The sequence below is a fragment of the Archocentrus centrarchus genome, chromosome 24 (genome assembly GCF_007364275.1).
Source record: "Archocentrus centrarchus isolate MPI-CPG fArcCen1 chromosome 24, fArcCen1, whole genome shotgun sequence".
Lineage (NCBI taxonomy): Eukaryota > Metazoa > Chordata > Actinopteri > Cichliformes > Cichlidae > Archocentrus > Archocentrus centrarchus.
Window position 1 is genome coordinate 29,722,427 of NC_044369.1, and position 19,998 is coordinate 29,742,424.

Consider the following 19,998-nt stretch of genomic DNA (forward strand, 5'->3'; position numbering starts at 1 on the left):
CTATTTGTTTGTACTGTTGGAACAGTGCTGGGCATCAAAACCTTTAAAAGTAACTTGTTACATTACAAGATTATTACAATTTATATATAATAATAATAATAAATAATAATCTATTACATTATATTACAGGAGTACCATCATAAAAAGTAATACAAAAAAATATTTTTAAATCAACAAATACAAAACATCCTTCTGCAGTTAGATTGTTCTTGTTTGTTATGTTGTATATTGTGTAAATGCTGCTGTACATCTACCACTGAATATGTTGACTTTACCACACTGGACACCAAACTGGTGTTGGTAGCATCTTTTCGATTACATAACCATGAAACAAGACTGTTAATAACCACTAAAATCTAGCCGTTGTGGTTTTATCACAGGCATCATTGTTCTCACCACCAGTGTTGTGCAGCTATACTTAGCAAGTGCATCAACAACCTTACAGTCCAATGGTTGGTTTGGAGGCTGATCTACGGATGTTTATTAAGAAACAGTGTTGTGTAAACTTACCATCGCTACATGCGCGAGTGTAAATGAGTGCTCATTAACACCTAACTTATTGGGTGTGGGTTTTTTTTTAACTTTTCAGTTTAAGCCAAAGTTTAATTACAGGTGTCAAAACCTCCTTGGATGACCCCTATAAGAGAAAGACTAAGGGAATGGTTACCCTGCCCAGGATAGGGTTACTGGCTGCCCCACCCTGGGTCCAGGTCTGGGGAGAGTGCTCGAGGGAGAGTGCCTGGTGGCTGGGCCTCGTGCTGCCTGAGGAGGAGACATGGACCCATCCTCCTGTAGGCCCACCAGCCGCAGGAGGTGATGTCCTCGGTAAGGTGTTCCAGGCATGTCCTACTGGGTAAAGGCCCTGGATTAGGCCCAAGACATGCTGGAGAGATAACATTTCTTGGCTGGCCTGCTGAATAAGCTGGAGGAGGTGACTGGTGAGATGGAGGTCTGGGTTTCTCTGCTTAGGCTGCTGCCCCCACGACCTGGCTCTGGATAAGTGGAAGAAGATGGACAGATGGATGGATGAAAAACCTCCCCTGGATAAAGTGTTAGTTTGACTAAAAGAGGTGGCCATGGTCTGGATCAAACTAAACTATGGTTTGGCTCATGTTTAGTGTTCAAATGACAAAGTGTATTTAAAATATGGACAAACCCATTGGTTTTGGACTGCATATTCTGAAGCTTTTATGCCATGTTGATTTTATTTGGTGCGAGGAGTGACCATGTTTGAGCAAGAAGATGGAGTACAAATTTATCATCTGCATTTTTTTCCCTATCAGAGGAAGAATCCTCTTGTTCTATAGAAGCATATGGGAAAACAGGTCTCAACTCCATTGCTCAGTAAACACGTTCCTGATGAGTTTATATGCTCAGTCACTAATTTCAGGTCATACTGTACTTTACAAGTACTTTTTGTAAGTTATGGTCCTTATTAGAGTCAAGAGGATAAACCACGCCCCTCACTCCTCACGCTAGGTTTCAAAACACCAGGACGGCGACAGGCAAAACGCTCAGCTCAGAGCTTCACGGCAGAACTTCACTAACCACTTGGTGATTAAACCTGCGTGCATAAGATCAGAAATGTCCGCATTTGGAATTTGAATGCACTGATCCTCTGAGGCATTTACAATACTTGTATTATTTTAGTAGTGTATTGTGGCGAATTAGAGGTTAGTCCAGCTGCTTTTAAATTTAATGAGAAGATTTCAAACAGCTGTGCATCCTCTTAGCCAAAGCAGTATCAGCGGCTTCCACATAACTTCTCTTACCTTTCCAGGCAGCTTGCCATCTCTCCCCAACCCCAGACATCTGTTCCTAGATGCTGGTGGTGAAGGTGTGTCCTGGAATAGGGGTAGCTGGTATGCTCCCTACATCCCCAGTGTTCTTGCTGCCAGCAAGAACACTGGGGATGCATTATGTGTGAAGACGGGATGATCCACTTACTGAAATATTCTCTTCCTCCGACCTTAGCTTTGCCACGTTGGCAGAACCAGCATCAGCATCTGGCCTCCATTCTTTTCTTTTTTTTTAAACTGGAATCATTGCTTATTCTGCACCCTTGATATATTCTCTTTTTTATTAGCCAATAAAGTTTATTAAGAACAGTTGACTTTAGATTTATTACGGTAGAGCTAAAAACTTTAACCACGCATGCTTTCATTGTCATAATGGTGAGTACACAGAGCTGATTATCAGCTCATAAATGATTTGTTTTAGGAGAACCTCCACTTCTGCTAATTTAATTGCTATCTGGGGCTTTTCTGTGTGGCGCTTGTATCCTTCTGCTTTTCTTCTACACCCAAATAGCATCTGCAGACTTTAATACTTACACTCACTTTTTTGATTACAGTACTGTGTCCACACTATAAGGTAATGCTACATAAAAGTACTCTACAAGTACCTGGATAGTGTACTTAGGGTCATGGTCAAAAAGCTGCGTTCCTGGCAACCTAACAGTCCTCTGGTCTGACCAATCAGCTTTGAATTTAAATGAAGAGGTGAAGCATCATGTTCATAGACACGATCCTATGCCTTTTGAAACACGTTGCAGGAATCAGATTCCAGATGAGCGCACATTTTTCAGAACAGTTTTAGAAACTAATTTTTCACTTGCAGCATTTGATGTGCTGTGTTTGTACTTTTTGAAATGAAGTATGGGCTTTAAATTTTTTTGAGATCTGTCCAATATGAAAGAAAACCGCTTCAAGTAAAAATTATGGCAGCAATGGCACTTTTACAGCATGTTTCATATTAAAGGTGTGACGGTTGTATTTTACTGCTGTAGATATAAAGGTGGGACCAGTTTAATCCATAAAAGTGCATCATACTCCATCCACTCATATGCTCTGTATGTAAAATCATCATTTATGGTACTTTGACTTGCAGTGCACACACTGTTCCCACTACCCCTCTGATGCAGCAGTTCTGTGTAACTCAAAAGTAAAACTCTAGAGGCTCAAAAGTAATTGGACAAACTAACATAATTTTAAATATAAATATTGTTTTTAATACTGAGATGAAAAATCCTTTGTACTCAATGACTGCCTGAAGTCTAGAGTCCATGGACATCACCGAATGGTGTTTCCTCACTTGACATGCTCTGCTAGGCCTTCACTGCAGTTGCCTTCAGTTACTACATGTTTTCTCTGCCTTCAGTTTTGTCTTCAGTAACTGAAAAGCATACTCTATTCGAGAGTCGAGATCAGCTGACTGACGTGAAAATTGGAGAATATCCCATTTCTTTGCTTTGATGAACTCTTGGGTTTGTTCGTCAGTATGCTTTGCTTTGCTTTTGCACTGTAGACCGCTATCCAATCAGTTTTGCGGCATTTGACTGAATCTGAGTTTAGCCCTGTAAATTTCACCATTTATCCTGTTACTTCTATCATGCATGCCCATGCCATAACACTGCCTCCGCCATGTTTGACAGATGATGTGGTATTCTTCAGCTCAAGAGCTGTTTCTCTCCTTCTCCATACTTTTCTCTTCCCATCATTCTGGGTTAATCTGGGTTTTATCTGTCCAGATTTATCAGAACTGTGCAGGCTCTTAGATGTTTTCTAATCTGCCTTTCGTGTTCTTGAGTGCACGTTGTTGTATTTACATTTGTGAAGCTGTTTGTTCATTGTAGACTTTGACAATGATATACCTACTTCCTCGAGAGTGTTCTTGGCTTGGTTAGATGCTGTTTTTCTTAACCACAGAGGGAATTCTATCATCACGCAATTCAGTTGTCTTCTGTGGTCTTGAAGGCCTTTTGGTATTGCTGAGCTGATCAATACATTCCTTCTTTTTATGGGTGGCTGTAGTTCAGGAGGTAGAGCAGGTCACCTACTAATCAGAAGGTTGGCAGTTCAATTCCTGGCTGCTCTGGGCCGCATGCCAAAGTATCCTTGGCAAGATACTGAACCCCAAGTTGCTCTCTGATGCAAGCATTGGAATATGAATGTGTGTGAATGGTAGACAGTAAAAGCACTTTGAGTGCTCAGTAAGAGTAGAAACGCACTATAGAAGAACTAGTCCATTCATAATACCAAATTAATTTGATGGATTTGGCCACTCTTTTGCCATCTATTTTGGGTTTTCAGCCTAATGATGGCCTTCCTCACTTGCACTGACATCTCTTTGGGACCCTATTTAAGCTTACAGTGAAAAGCTATAACACTGCACGAAAAGAAGCATATTCGACCCCGTATACTGACGCGGGCGCCGCTAGTAAACGGCAGCTTTCGTCAGCATACGGGGATGCGCATTTTCGTTCGCCTGAGACGGATATGGTCGTTTACGTACCACCAGAAGCAGCAGGGGGTAAAGGTACGGGGGAGCCGGCCAGCGGGAGGTGTTAACGCCTCTACTTTACATATGAATAGCAGCGCTGCAAGCCGAAGCAGCGGCTAGAGACCCACGTGGCTTCTCAGTCATTGGATGAAAAAAATGCCATCACAGTTCAGCACTCACATGTGATTGGTTGGTAGATCTGTCCCCCATTGGCCTTTATAAAGACAGGTCTGGGTAAGCCCCTCCCTAATAAATAATAACCCAGTAATAAAAATTATTTTTAATTATTATTTCTGTGATATACCTTGTATGTTATGTTGTATTCATGCCATGCTAATAACCTCAACTAAAAGGAATTCAATTAAGAGAAACAAATTGTGAGGCACAAGTTTGAATTTCTTTTTTTTTTTTTTATTTACAAAGCAATATGCACACACACACACACACACACACACACACACACACACACACACACATCATATAATCCAAATATATATATATATATATATATATAAAGAAAACAAAAACATTATGACATATAATGCTTTGCTACTTCTGGGCCATGTGGTGGCAGCTTTCTCTCAGAGCATGGTCCAGCATACAAACACTTATGGTGCACGGCGTTGTATTTAGGGTGAGCTTCTAGTCTGTCTTGCAGTTTGGCTCAGAGGTCACTGAGCTCCTGGCTGGGGAAGCTTGGGGGTCTTAATCCAGCCCGATACGCCCTCTGAGACGCCATCCTCCTCATCCAACATGAGGTCAGTGGTGACACCGTCCCAGAAGGCAACCTCCTTCACTGCCAGGACACTCGTCCTCGCCTCCAGCAGCTGTTGACACAGAGCACACATTAAGTCATTATGAAACTATATGAAATATTGTGAAAAATCAGGAAACTACACTGAAAGTTTGAGTCTCTTGACTTTGAATGCACACATAGCAGATAAGACCCTGAATGCAAAAAAAAAAAATTTATCAGCCCATCTTTGTCATCAGAAACAATGGTTATCTGACAAAGTACCAACTCCTGCATCCTGTGAATAAAAGACAAATGAACAAGTACTTTGAAAAAATGTAACACTGATAAAAGTACTTCAGTGATTTTGGTCATTAACCCTTGAGGCACCTTTAAAATGATTATACACTTTGTATCTTTTAGGTCCCAAAATGTTACAGCTGCTGAAACTATAAACATTGAATGTTAATTATTTTCACCTTCACTGAATCATCTTTTTATAGACATTTTGGGTTGTTCAAAAGAAGCCAGATTTTATATAAAGTTAAAAAAAACAATAAGTAATATTTCCCAAAAATAAAACTGCATTTCCAAGCTAACTACACAAATACAGCAGACCAACAAAACAATCCAACACGTCTTACCGGCTTCCTTCTTGCACGTCACCGGGCAGGATTTTTAATGGCTGCCGCCTTTCCCTGAACGTGAGGCTGACTGTAGCAGATGCTGCGGCGGACCGTCTGTAGGTTTAACAAGAAGCTGGAAAACATTTGTGTACATTGTAAATAAAGAGCATAAACACAGTGCATACATAAACATTTTCAGGCAAAAAACACACAAACAAACAACACCAATAGATACTTACACACAATTATATCACGGTCCACACATTAGGAACACTCACACTCGCGTTGTGAGGCGAACACAGTCTGTGGAAAATAAAGGTGAAAATAAATAAGAGTAAAAACATTTTAAGTTCTTCTCTCCTCCACACATTGAATACTGCTGCTTTGTTTCTGATTTTTAGTTTATATATATAATATATATAAATAAAATATAATAAAATAAATATATTTTATTTATATAAGTTTATATGTTTTATATGTTTATATGTTTTCTTATTACATCTGCCTTGGTAGTCTTTAATGTCATTAATGCATGTGAACATTCACTGAACGTTTATAGCAGTGTTCATGGGATGTTGTCTGAATGTTCAATGCTAGCTGAGAAGCCACTGCACAGGAGAGGATGATGGTGTGACAGACTTTTTATTACAGTGAATTAGACTGAAAACTGAGTTTGCTTTTCAATGAAAATAATGCTTGTGGTGTCACCAAAATCAGGTTATAGCCTTTGTTTATCTCCCTCAGTCCACTAAAGTTCAGGGTTCACAAAAAACTCCATGACAAAGGCTCACAGACAGAAGCTCACAGACAGAAGCTCACAGACTTATTGGAAAAAGGGACAAAAGCTGAAAACGTCCAAAAGTATATTTCCAACTAGATAATACTAATTTATAAAATAGAATGACTTCTTCTGAGTTTAGTCTTGTTTGAATGTTCCGCTGTATAATTTATGTGTAGTCACATTGAAATGGAAAAAAGCTTAAAAGATGATGATGTAAATTTGATTACATATATCTCAAAATAAAAATATGCTGCTTACAACTGTTGGGAGGGGTAGACCACTGGTGAGTATTGGTAAATGGACTAGCTCTTATATAGCGCTTTTCTACTCAGTCAGACCACTCAAAGCGCTTATACAACACGTTTTACATTCACCCATGCACTCCCATTCATACAAGCACTTCCATGTTTACTAAGCTAAGTGCTTTTAATTAGCTAACATTCACACACATTCATACTCCGACGGGACGGTCGGAGAGCAACTTGGGGTTAAGTATCTTGCCCAAGGATACATTGGCATGTAGCCCGGAGTAACCAGGAATCGAACCACTGACCTTCCGATCAGTAGGTGACCTGCTCTACCTACTGAGCTACAGCCACCCCTCTACTGGTGACCCCTGGTGAGCACTTGCTTTGCATTTGTATGACTCACAGAAACCTCCTTTACATATGAGAGCCAGACCTGAGGAGAGGGGGGAGCTGAGGGAGCACTGACACAGAGTCCACGGCAGTTTCCCTACAGTTTACTGTTCTGGCCAAAGCCTCCTGCTGAGAGCCCTAAAGATCAAGGCGCGCGGCAATATTACATACAAGAAACTGTCGAAAAACCCACTTTTTATGCAGTGTAAAGTACAAATTCAACAATTTAAATCAACTTGAGATATTATCTCAGCTTGACCGTGATGGGACAAATGAACAAGAAACTGAAAGTGTCACATATAAAATGACACTGAAAACTGTAAAAAACGTCACCAGTAACATCAGAAAAAAGGCGGTACATAAACAGAACATCTTCACAGCTGCTGCATATCTCAGCGGCACTGTTTGCACTTTTCTGAATCCAAACCACATACCACTCATTCCCATCGCTTTCACAGTCCAGCGTCCTTGCAGCTGAGTGTGTGCGCCCCACATGTTCAGGTGCTCATCCCTCTTTCTGTTGTTTCTCTCCTGTCATAATATTTATAGCATATTTGACCTCAGTTTAAGCTTACTCTGTGGAACATTGTTGTTTTATCAGTGAGCGTGAGGGTTTTTTTGTTTTTTTTATCATTCTGCTGCTGCTGGTCTTTAGTAGCAGTGAATCAACTTAAAGGCCACTGCCTGGCCAACTACCTGCTTCACAGAAAGGAGTCTGTTTATTCGAACAGCCAAGGAAGGTATGTCACATTTAAAGTCCAGTCTATAGGACGACTTACTGCAGAAAGTTAATAAGTTTTATACAGTAGCTTCAGAAACTGTTCACCCCTTTTCTTTTTGCATGTTACATTTTCCTAAAGTCAGTATTCACTTAGCTTTAACTATCCTGTGAGAAAGTGGGCTAAGGACATAGTTTAGAGAGGCTTCAAGGAATAACATTGACCTCAATAATTGGTTTGGAGAAACCAAAACAAACGGTGTTTCGTGGTCACTGAGTTTACAGGGAACCTAACAATCATCGTAGCAGAACATCGTCCACTGTTAGAGGATTCACCATTTCAGCAGCACTTCAAACAGACATTATGGCGGAGTGGCTGAAGGATGCTTTTCAGATAATGTTTGGAGTTTAATAAATGCAAAAAAATTCTCTGGTCTGTTGAAACACAAACTTGGACTTTTTTTGTAAAACTCCAAATAGCATTTCTCCTTAAAGCATCCCTACGGTGGAGTGTGGTGGTGGCATCGTGGCACCCCATCGTTATGGGGTGCCTTTCGGCAGCAGAGACAGAGACTTGAGAGAACATAAAGGAAAGGTCCAGAAAGAAACCTTTAAGCATGATAACCACAAATAAATGGGAGTGGCTTCAGCATTATAATTAAGGGGCCCAGCCAAAGTCAGTTATTAACCACATAGAACATCAGTGGGAAGACCTACTCACAGGTGCTTCTCATCCAATCTGGCAAAAATTGAGAGGATCTGCCAAGAACAATATGATAATTTTCTTTTTTTGGTCGCTCCCTTTAGGGGTCACCACAGCAGATCATCTGCCTCCATTTCCCATCCTCCTTTGTCACACCAACCCTCTGCATGTCCTCCTTCACTACATCCATGAACCTCCTCTGTGCTCTTCCTCTTTTCCTCCATCCTTTCTCCAATATATCTGTTATTCTTATCATTCCCAATGAAAATCTTAGCATCTTCAACTCTGCCACCTCCAGAGTCTACAAACATCTCGTACACCTTCCCTCCACCCACTTCACCCTGGCTGCTCTTTCTTCTTCACCTCTCTTAAAATGTTAAATGTGTTTTTAGCTTATCTCAACTTTGAGCCTGAGTGAAGGATGGCAGTGACCCACTGGCATCCAGCAATAATAAAAGCATAAATGGCTGAGACTCACTGTACGACAAAATCATTTTCATTCACACATCATAAGGTGGGTTGTGTGATTGTACTCCAGTTAGCTGAAATGCTGCACATTACACATTTGTATTTCAATTACATTTTTGCTTATTAGTTGCACAAACAGTTTCTCGAGAAGAAACTGCACTTTGATTCTCAGTTGGAATCCGCTGAACAGGTTTCACTGAATGGCTTTGTTTCTGTGCAAACATAAGACATGTAGCCAACCACGGGAAAACCCTTAGTCATTCTTCACAGGCGCTGTGCGCTGAGAATGACTGGGTGTTTTGCATGGCTGAATGCACGGCTCCAACTTTTTCAGAGGGTAAGTGTGCGGTTTTGGAAGACATCTCGGCCGACACGTGGTGTATGTTGGAGTTGGACTGAAATAAGAGGGGCACGGCTGCGTCTAAACGCACCAGTCTTCACTGCTCTGCTTTCACTCACGGTCTGGTTTTCCCCTCCACTGCTGAGCTGAGGTAATGGCTGCTGGAATGCAGTATGCATCAACAGCAGCTCACATGTGCTCACTTTGCTGCCTGCAAATGAAACCGGCTACGAAACACGAAAAACTACACGTTATTAAATCTATATGCTCTGACAGAATCAGTTCAAGGTTAAGGTTAACCCTAACCCTGAACATTTAAAGAGAAGTGAATCTTGCCAGATTGATGGCAGGGAATTTTAACCATCAAGTCATCATCACCAACGTAAACCCTAACTCTAACCCTGGGTGATCAGAATATGTCTCTTTTTTTTTTACATCTGATCTGAATGAACAGTTGTACCAAACATATTTGCTCTTCCAAGATGAGCTTGTTAGTGTTTTTTATTTCCTTTTATTTATTTATTTGTTATTTTTCACATACATGTATATGTTTTGTAGTAATGCTGGAGATGACAGGCTGGGAAAAAAAGCAAGAAAGAAAAAAAAGAAAAGAAAAAGGGGACAGAGAGGACAGACCACAAGTAGAAAACCACATCAACTGCTGCACCTGTTAAAAACAAAAAAGAAGAAAAAGCATACAAAAAACAAACAGTACCTGGAAAAAACAAATGTGTGAAAAAAAAAATGGCTACACAAACCAACAACTTGTGTTGTGTGGTTTTTTTTGCGTGAGTAAGAGTGTGAATGTGTGTGTCTCTGTAATGAAATGTACTTAATAATGAGGGCAGGAAGCTGCAGCAATGCCCACCAGAAGCCAGAGGCAGATAGGGAAAGACCCAGGAGACCCGGCCACCCGCAGCCCCCCCAGGAGCATTGAAGACCCATGGCCATACATTCCAGTGACAACCACATGCCCACCCCAGCAGAAGGCACAGAGAGGCCCCAGAGGGAGCTCCCCCAGCTGCGGGTCAAGAGCCTCAGAGAACCCGAGGCAATGGGAAGCCAGCCCCCCCAGAGGCCAGCCCCCTCAGCACGGGCTGGAGGCGGGGCCCTAGTCCTTTCCGGCCTTCTTCAAAGTATAGCGTTTGGGTAGTGTTGGGATTGCAGCCTATGATGACTTAGACCTCAGAAGGTTAAAAGGTTAAATGAGTTTTAAGACTTGGTGAAGGTGAAATCATATAGCAATTTTTAAAAAAGAGCAGAAATTAGAGTCGAGTCTAACATTTTATGTATACAGTTTGTGCGTCCCTATTCTTTTCTTTCACAACTGCTGAAATTTATCCTTTAATTCCCTGCAGGGCTTCTGACCCTTTTCACAAGTTTTGAGTTTTCATTTGAATATTAATAGTGTCCGTGTTAATAAAAATGACACTGTGCATGTACCACTGTGTTTCCTTGTTGGTTGTGTGGGAGAGTGGTGTAGTGGTGTGGTTTCTTGCTGAGTGACTGGAGGTTTGTGGTGTGTCTGCTCCTGCAGCAGCTGGCTTGTTGGTCAAACTGTTGCGACTGTGTTGTATTACCCTGTTTTTGCTTGTGCAGTGAATGACGTGGAGGAGAGCGAGGGGCTGCCATCACTGGACAAACCCGGCTGGTACTCCCAGGGCAACTGGCCACACCTCCACGAGCTGCTCAAGAAAATGACGGGGAAACCAGAGCCCAAGGTACACAAACCACCTCATACACTACAGAAGCAGGCAGCCAGACCTCTGGCTGAAGGGCATATCTGGCTCGCTTTGAGGTTAGCACCAACATCACATTTGGCAGAGACTGAAAAGGATGAAGGCTTCATGGTAAACAAGCTCAGGGAGATTCACACTAGTGTGATGAAGAGGAGGAGCGTGGCCCCTGGCATGAGTGTTGGCAGGGCAGCTTGAGAGCACACTGATAGAACATGTATCACACAGATGCTTCTTACAGACTTCTTTCCCTCTCGGGTTTGGAGAACTTAGCTTGAGAAAACAAGATTCGCATTCACAGTCTCACACAACAGTGATTGGTTCAGAGACCTTTTCTGTATATACTGTTACAATGATGGCTTCTCAAATTACACATGGCAAAATACTGACCTATGAAACATTCAAGCATAACAAAGGCACCTACCTAAAAGGATGAACCTGTGTTGTAGCTACACATAACAAAGAACCCATTTTAAACTGTCTCTTTAAGCACTTTGTTACTAGTAATTTGTTCCCATTGATTCAGTTGAGTCTACATAAGATGCCAACAATAAAACAGTTTGACAGGAATAAAAACTTGTATTTTCTCAGCATGGTGTGTAGTGAGTAAAAATCTGAAGAAACTGGACAAGTGGAAGAAAAACTATCAACAACAGATGAACAGTATGTGAAAGTAACATCCTTAAGAAATAGGAAAAATCTAGTTAACACCTGACACAAGACCAGAAAGATGCATCTGGCCTTTCAGTTGATCCATTCACTGTTTGCCAAAGTCTCTTCAGCAATGGTCTCAGTGGAAGGGGAGCTGTCAAGAAGCCATCCTTAAGGATGGGAAACAGGAAGAAAAGGCTGAGTTATGCCAAATTATGCAAGAACTGGACTGAAAATAAGTGGCAACAGGGCTTAAGTCCACATTTGAAGGTTTTGGTGCAAATCATCATCAGTATGTACAGAGGAAGTCAGGAGAGAGGTACAACAGTGAGTGTCTGCAGCCATCTGTAAAACAGATGGAGGCTCTAGCATGGTGTGGGGCTGCATTTCAGTCAGTGGTGTTGGGGATGAAAATTAATGAAAACAGAAAAGTACAGACACATTTTGATAACCCATGCAATACCATCTGGAAAGCATTTGATTGGCAGCAGCTTAATTTTTCAGCATGGCAGTGGTCAAACACACTGCCAGTGCAGTAAAAGCATACCTAGATAGAAACAGTGGAACACTGTCAGTCATTGATTGGCCTCCCCAGAGCGCCGAGCTTCAATATTACTGAAGCAGTGTGTGGCATCATTTTGACAGAGAAAGCATCAAAAGCAGCCAACATCCATGGATGAGCCAGAAGCATTAATCGTGTCAGTACTCATTAATGAAATGAAATGGAACTTTGTGCACACATAATAAAGGTATAACTTGCAGACAAAAGATTTTTTAAAGCTTATTTTGTGGCAAAAATCACCAGACTTTTAGAGCGGGTTTGTTTTAATTGAATTTCACTAAATGTACTTTTTATATCCTGAAGACCATAAAAATCTTGTCTCTCTGACTGTTCATTTACACAAGGACTTTAAAATAACTGTTCATGGGCACTGTCAAGATGGCTACCTATATAATGTAGTTTAAAGTCATGTACTATTTCACACATCACAGTACTGTATTTCCTCATACAGTTTACCTATTAGTCAGACCAGGAGTTACAGTAATGGGTTCATGGTTGTTGCTGCCTCATTATTTATTTTTTAACCTTTATATGAACACAAACAATATACGGGGAAAAAGAACAAAAAAATACAACTATGACAGCTGAAGTCATAGTACAGGCAGTCCATATAAAGCAGACAAGAAAAAAGTCAGCTGTGGTCAAAAGTTACCCTAACCTTCAAGCTTGACTGAAATTTGCCCACATGGACAAGCCAAATGTCTTCTGGAGAAAAGTTTTATGGTCAGATGAGACAAAGACTGAGCTATTTGGCCACACTGACAAGAAGTAAGTTTGGAGGAATAAAGGTTTAGGCTTTTAAACCTAAGAACACTGTAACAGCTGTCAAGTACAGTATGGTAGTGGCAGCACCCCTCTGGGGCTGTTTTGCTGCCACTGGTACTGTACATTGCACAAAGTGAAGGAGGACTACCTCCAAATTTTTCAACTTCACCTCAGACTCAACAGTTAAATGGCTGAAACTTGGACCCAGTTGGGTGTTCCAACAGGACAATGATCCCAAACATACATCAGAACTGGTTTTGGAATGGATAAAGCAGGCTAACATTAAGCTGCTGGAATAACCGTCCCAAAGCCCTGACCTTAACCTTGTGTGGACTATACTTAAAAGCCCAGCCCGTGCCAGGAAACTAGCTCATTTACATAAACTCTACCAGTTCTGCCAAGAAGAGTGATCAAATATCCCACCAGAATTATGCCAGAAGCTTGTTTGCTTGGCTACTAAAAGCATCGGGTCAAGGTGCAACTTGCTAAGGGACATTTAACCAAATATTGGTATACTTTTGACCCTGTGTGGATTTGAGAAAATCCAAAATAATTTAAAACTTGTGCACCCAATTCTTGTTTCATTGAAGATGAATGCTGTACAATCATTTTACCCCAGAAAATGAACAGTTCAAATAAGCCCAAACGCACTATGATATTCATGTCTATGATGAATGTATGTAAACTTTTGAACACAACTGTATATGCAATGCTAAAGGGTTTCGATTACAAAATGCGTAATACTTTTTAATGCAGGAGTTGTTTTTAGAGCCTTGGCATTAAGGCTAAGCTTCAGGCTCTTCATATAGATAGTTTTATTATGAACATTTAAAAGAATAAAGTACAACTAACATATGGGCATTCAACAAAAAAAAATACCCAATATATTAATTGTCTGTATATAAGTAACTCAACATTTATCCTCATAAAAGAATTAGGAGGAAGTTTAAACTTATATGATCCTACCCCTATAATATAAAAAAAACTTGCATAAAATGTGTTAAACTTTGGTTTGTGGATATGGATGTTATGGATGTCATATTTTCCAAGAATCAAAGATAAATCAACAACACACAGCATATCATTGTTGTTAAAACCACTTGTCTATGCCAAATATCTTTTTTAAAGAAAAAAGTACATCATATCAGTCCTGAAGATTCTTGCCTTGATGCAGTTCCAGAAGAGATGCATCACTGTTTTATTAGTTTCTACAGAATGCACACTCCTCGGGAGTTTTCACATGTTATTGTGATAACTGTGTATGTGCCGCCCTCTGCTAACGCTGCTGCAGCCTGCGATGTCCTCCATGCTACTACCAGCAGACTCCAAACACAGCACCCACAGGCCCTCTTTCTGATCTCAGGGGACTTTAACCACGTCTCCCTGTCCTCCACTCTCCCCACCTTCACCCAGTATGTCACCTGCCACACCAGGAATACCAACACACTGGATCTACTGTATGCCAACATCAAGGAGGCATACAGCTCATCACCTCTGCCTCCCCTGGGGGGCTCAGATCACAACCTGGTTCATCTCCAGCCTGTGTACAAACCCTTGGTACACAGAGAACCAGTTGTGACACACACAGTGAAGAAATGGTCTGAGGAGACTGAAGAAGCTCTGAGAGACTGCTTTAGCTCCACTGTGTGGGAAGAGCTTTGTGCCCCTCATGGGGAGGACATCGACAGCATCACGGACTGCATCACTGATTACATCAATTTCTGCGTGGAAAACACTGTGCCCACCAGGAGGGTACGGTGTTTTTCAAACAACAAACCCTGGATCAACTCTGAAATAAAGGCTCTCCTGAAGGAGAAGAAGAGAGCCTTTAGATCAGGAAATAAGGAGGAGCTGAGAGCCGTGCAGAAGGATCTGAGAAGGAAAATCAGGGATGGAAAAAACATCTACAGGAAGAAGATGGAGGACCAGCTACAGCAGAGCAACATCAGTGGGGTTTGGAGGAGTTTGAACTCAATTTCAGGCCACAAACCAAGCCCTAGGGTTGTGGGAGACTTAGAGTGGGTGAACAACCTGAACCAGTTCTTTAACAGGTTTGACCAGCCACCCACCCCTCCCCCAGCCCAGTCCCCCCTGCTGTCAGCCCCACCATCTTTAATGACTGCCAACCTTTCTTCTTCTTGGGACCTCACACCTCTCAGCTCTCAGCCATCACCCACCCCCTTCACTTCTGAGGACTCCATCTCACAACCCCCATCCCCCACCTCCATCTTGTCCCTCTCAACTCATCATGTGAGGAAGGAGCTACGTAAGATCAAGGTGCGAAAGGCTGCTGGTCCAGACGGCATCAGCTCCAGGCTCCTGAGGTGCTGCACAGATCAGCTGTGTGGCATCATGGGATACATGTTCAACCTGAGCTTGAAGCTGGGGAAAGTACCACAACTGTGGAAGACCTCCTGTGTGGTACTGGTACCAAAGACCAAACATCCAAAGGATCTCAGCAGCTACAGGCCGGTAGCCCTGACATCGCATCTAATGAAGACCCTCGAGAGGCTGGTCCTCAACCATCTACGCCTCATGGTGTCGTCTTCGTTGGACCCGCTGCAGTTCGCCTACCGGCCTGGCATCGGGGTGGATGACGCCATCATCTACCTCCTGCACCGAGCTCTGACCCACCTGGAGAAGCCTGGAAGCACTGTGAGGATCATGTTCTTTGATTTCTCCAGTGCTTTTAACACCATCCAGCCAGGACTTCTGAGAGACAAGCTGGAACTGTCAGGAGTGGACCACCACATCTCCGAGTGGATACTGGACTACCTCACTGACCGCCCACAGTACGTGAGGACACAGGGCTGTGTCTCTGACAGGCTGGTCTGCAGTACGGGGGCCCCACAGGGAACTGTGCTGGCACCGTTCCTCTTCACCCTCTACACTGCAGACTTCTCCATCAACTCCCCACGCTGCCATCTGCAGAAGTTCTCTGACGACTCTGCCATAGTTGGCCTCATCACAGGTGAGGATGTCTCAGAGTACAGACAGTGGACTCAGGACTTTGTGGACTGGTGCCAGCGGAACCACCTCCTGATCAACGCCGCTAAAACCAAGGAGCTGGTGGTGGATTTCCGCAGGCGCAGACCCACCACACGGACACCGGTGAACATCCAGGGAGTGGACATTGAGATAGTGGACTCTTATAAGTACCTGGGTGTTCACCTAAACAATAAACTGGACTGGACTCATAACACTGATGCGCTCTACAGGAAGGGTCAGAGCAGACTCTACCTGCTGAGAAGGCTGAGGTCTTTTGGAGTGCAGGGGACACTCCTGAAGACCTTCTATGACTCTGTGGTGGCATCAGCCATCTTCTATGCAGCAGTATGTTGGAGCAGCAGCTTGTCTACAGCTGAGAGGAAGAGGATAGACAAGCTCATCAGGAAAGCCAGCTCTGTCCTAGGATGTCCTCTCGACTCAGTGCAGGTGGTGGGAGACAGAAGGACTCTGACCAAAATAACATCACTGATGGACAAGGTCTCCCATCCCATGCATGAAACTGTTGCTGAGCTGGAGAGCTCCTTCAGTGACAGACTGCTGCATCCTAAATGCACAAAGGAGCGTTACCGCAGATCCTTCCTCCCAGCAGCTGTAAGACTTTATAACCATCACTGCTCCCAACAAAAACCACAATAACCTACACAATGTAGGATAATATATAATATACTGTAAATAGTCCGGCCTGTTAAGGTTCAACACACAGGCACATCATGTACATTGTATATAGTGTTATTATTAGTAGTAGTATTAAGGTTAATATTGTTTGTTGATTTTATATATATTCTTTTCTTAATAGTGTGAATTATTATATCTTATTTATATTTATAATAACTGCGGCTGCTGTTACACCCAAATTTCCCCTCTGTGGGACAATAAAGGCTGTTTCTTCTTCTTCTTCTTCTTCTTCTTCAAAACATCCAGATTTAGTGAACACCTTCACAGGCTAACAGCTGTGGATAAGTTGTGAATAATTACTTTGCTGGTCTTGTTGCCTTGTTATTGCATGCATTGCTCTACTGTTTCGCAGTGGATGGATGGATTGGTGAGTCATGTCAAGCATTTTTGTGGGAATCCTTCTCTTGAAGTGGTTCTGTTTGTGCATAAACTCCAGTCTTTAAGAGTACATTGTTTTTCCCAATCTTCATGACTGCTGAAGACCAAAGTTTTCCACCCAAGTCCATGTTTGAGTTTTCATGCTCACTCTTTACATCTCTGTCTAGTTGAGGTAACTACAGTAGTGGTGAAAAGTTTTGAAACACCTTGGTCTTTCCAGTTTTTAGTGAAATTTACGTAGTCTAATGCATCAGTGTATAAATCAAACCTATACCTGCTTCCACTATTTGAAGAAAACAGACTGGTTCTTCTAACTCTTTGGTTCAGTGTTTTGCTGTAACATGAAGCCTTTACCATGCTTTCCTTTGTTACTCATTGTTTTTATCGAACCACAAACCTTACGATTAGTAGATGGCCTGCTCTACCTCCTGAACCACAGCCACCCCCAGAAGTCATAGGCATTCACCTCCTGTGGACATTTTATTATTGTAGGGTCTTTACCTTACAATATAAAGCACTTTGAGGCAACTGTTTATTGTGATTTGGTGCTTTATAAATAAAACTGAAGTGAAGTGAACTGAATTTGTGTCTGTACATTCAGACTCAAGATATGAATATGAAGGACTATATTTTATCAACAGAGAAGGCGTCCTCGTCACCAAAGAAGGGAAAATGTGACGGAAAGGGATAACATGACGGCATCTTAATAAAATGTCACCCTCTTGTTCCTCACCTCAACCCTCATCTCCTGAACTGAAGTCAGAGCTCTAAAAAACACATAACCTTGTAGTACTTATTGTCAGCAGATTAGACACACAACCTTCCTGTCTCCGGATAGCTGATGAGATCCGGCTAAACAACAGCTAACATTATGCCAGCTCATGTTAGGCTCGAGTATTCAAAAAAAAACAACTCTTCCAGTTTGATTTCATTCTCACATTATGTCAAATACAGCTACAAAAAACAGCATTGCTTACTGACAGAAAAGTTCAGCATATCCTCAACAACACACCTCATTGTTGCTGTCATCGATCAGAAGTGAGCTTCTCTGACTCACTAATAAAGGTGAACATTTCTAGCTTTCTTTACCTATAATAATAACTTTGTTAAATCTCCATTAAATACTCATGTAGATAAAACATTTTAACATATTTGATTTGATATTGATTTTATACCAGATGCCCTTCCTGATTCACTTATCCAAGTTTGGGACCTTCACAAGGAGTACCCTGGCTTTTGTACCATCTAGGTTGAAATAATAGGATCTGACATCTCAGAGTTGATGATGTTAAGATTTTAGTTGACAAGGACATGGATGGACAGGATTACAAACGAGTATGTAAGAGACACAGTTGAGATTGGATGGCTCAATTCTTCTGGGAAGGCTTTCCACAAGGTTTATGGGAATTTTTGACCATTCTTCCAGAAGCACATATGTGAGGTCAGACTGATGTAGGATGCAAAGGCCTGGCTCATAGTCTCTGCTTTAATTCATCCCAAAGGTGTTCTATCAGGTTGAGGTCAGGACTCCGTGCAGGCCAGTCAAGTTCTTCCACACCAAACTCACTCATCCATGTCTTTGTGGACCTACTTTGTGCACTGGTGCGCAGTCATGTTGGAACAGGAAGGGGCCATCCCTAAACTGTTCCCACAAAGTTGGAAACATGAAATTGTCCAAAAAGTCTTAGGAAGGCTGAAGCATTACAAGTTCTTTAATCCCCCCTCCTCCAAACTTTACACTTGGCACAGTACTGTTCTCCTGGCAACCACCAAGCCCAGACTCATCCATTGGATTGCCAGACGGAGAAAAATAATTTGTCGCTCCAGAGAACACGTCTCCAGTCCTGTAGAGTCCAGTGGGGGCGTGCTTTACACCACTACATCCGACACTTTGCATTGCGCTCTGTGATGTCAGGCTCTGCTCTTGAGCTAATCTGAAGGCCACATGAAGTTTGAGGTCCATAGCACTTGACTATGCACAAAGTTGGTGACCTCTGTGTCTCAGCATCTGCTGATCCTGCTCTGTGAGTTTACATGGCCTACCACTTCCTGGCTGAGTTGTTGCCATTCCCAATCACTTCCACTTTGTTATAATCCCATTAACAGTAGACTGTGGTATACTTAGTAGCGAGGAAAGTTCTAGACTGGACTTGTTGCACAGGCAGCAACCATGCTGGAATTCACTGAGCTCCTGAGAATGATCCATTCTTTCACAAATGTTTGTAGAAGCATTCTGCACACCTAGGTACTTGGTTTTATACACCTGTGTCCATGGAAGTGACTGGAACACCTAAATGCAGTAATTTGGATGGGTGAGTGAATATTTTCGGCAATATAGTGTATCTATTAGAGCAGGGATCTTCAAATCCAGGCCTCGAGGTCCGGTGTCCTGTAGGTTTTAGTTGTGTCCCTGATCCAACACACCTGAATCAAATATAGAAGTTATTAGCAGGACTGTGGAGAACCTGACTGCATACTGAGGAGGTAATTCAGCCACTTGAATCAAATTTGTTGGATCATGGACACATCTAAAACCTGCAGGACACCGGACCTCGAGGCCTGGATTTGAGGATCCCTGTATTAAATAATAGCTTACATCTGGTGTTTGGCAAGCAATGCAGCTTGCTTTCAGGCACACAAGCTTCCATGTGCATGACATTCAAAAATTTTAACATAAGAACAAGCAATAAAATGATGTCTGGAACATCAAAGTAAGAGTTTCTTCAAAAGCAGGGCACAGAACACTACTACATAAAAGAAAAAAATGTCAGGCCAAATGGCTCAGAAAAAATGCTGAATCATCAGCTCTCAACAGTCTAACGACAAGCCAGCCACAAAACTCCCATTATATATTGCAATGAAAACTATTTGGCTTGTGGCTTTTGTGGAACTCATCTAAAGGAAAAAGTCAGTGTGCCTGTGTAGGCTCATGGG

The 19,998-nt window shown here is 42.2% G+C and overlaps 1 protein-coding gene across 1 annotated transcript in view; it reads left to right on the forward strand.

Moving 5' to 3' along the window:
* The window catches only part of nt5dc1 (5'-nucleotidase domain containing 1), an 81,059-nt gene that overhangs the window by 43,870 nt on the left and 17,191 nt on the right, over positions 1-19,998 (forward strand). The window contains exon 9 of the mRNA XM_030721010.1: positions 10,888-11,009. Within this exon, the coding sequence (XP_030576870.1) occupies positions 10,888-11,009 (122 nt within the window). The remainder of the gene's footprint in view (positions 1-10,887; positions 11,010-19,998) is intronic.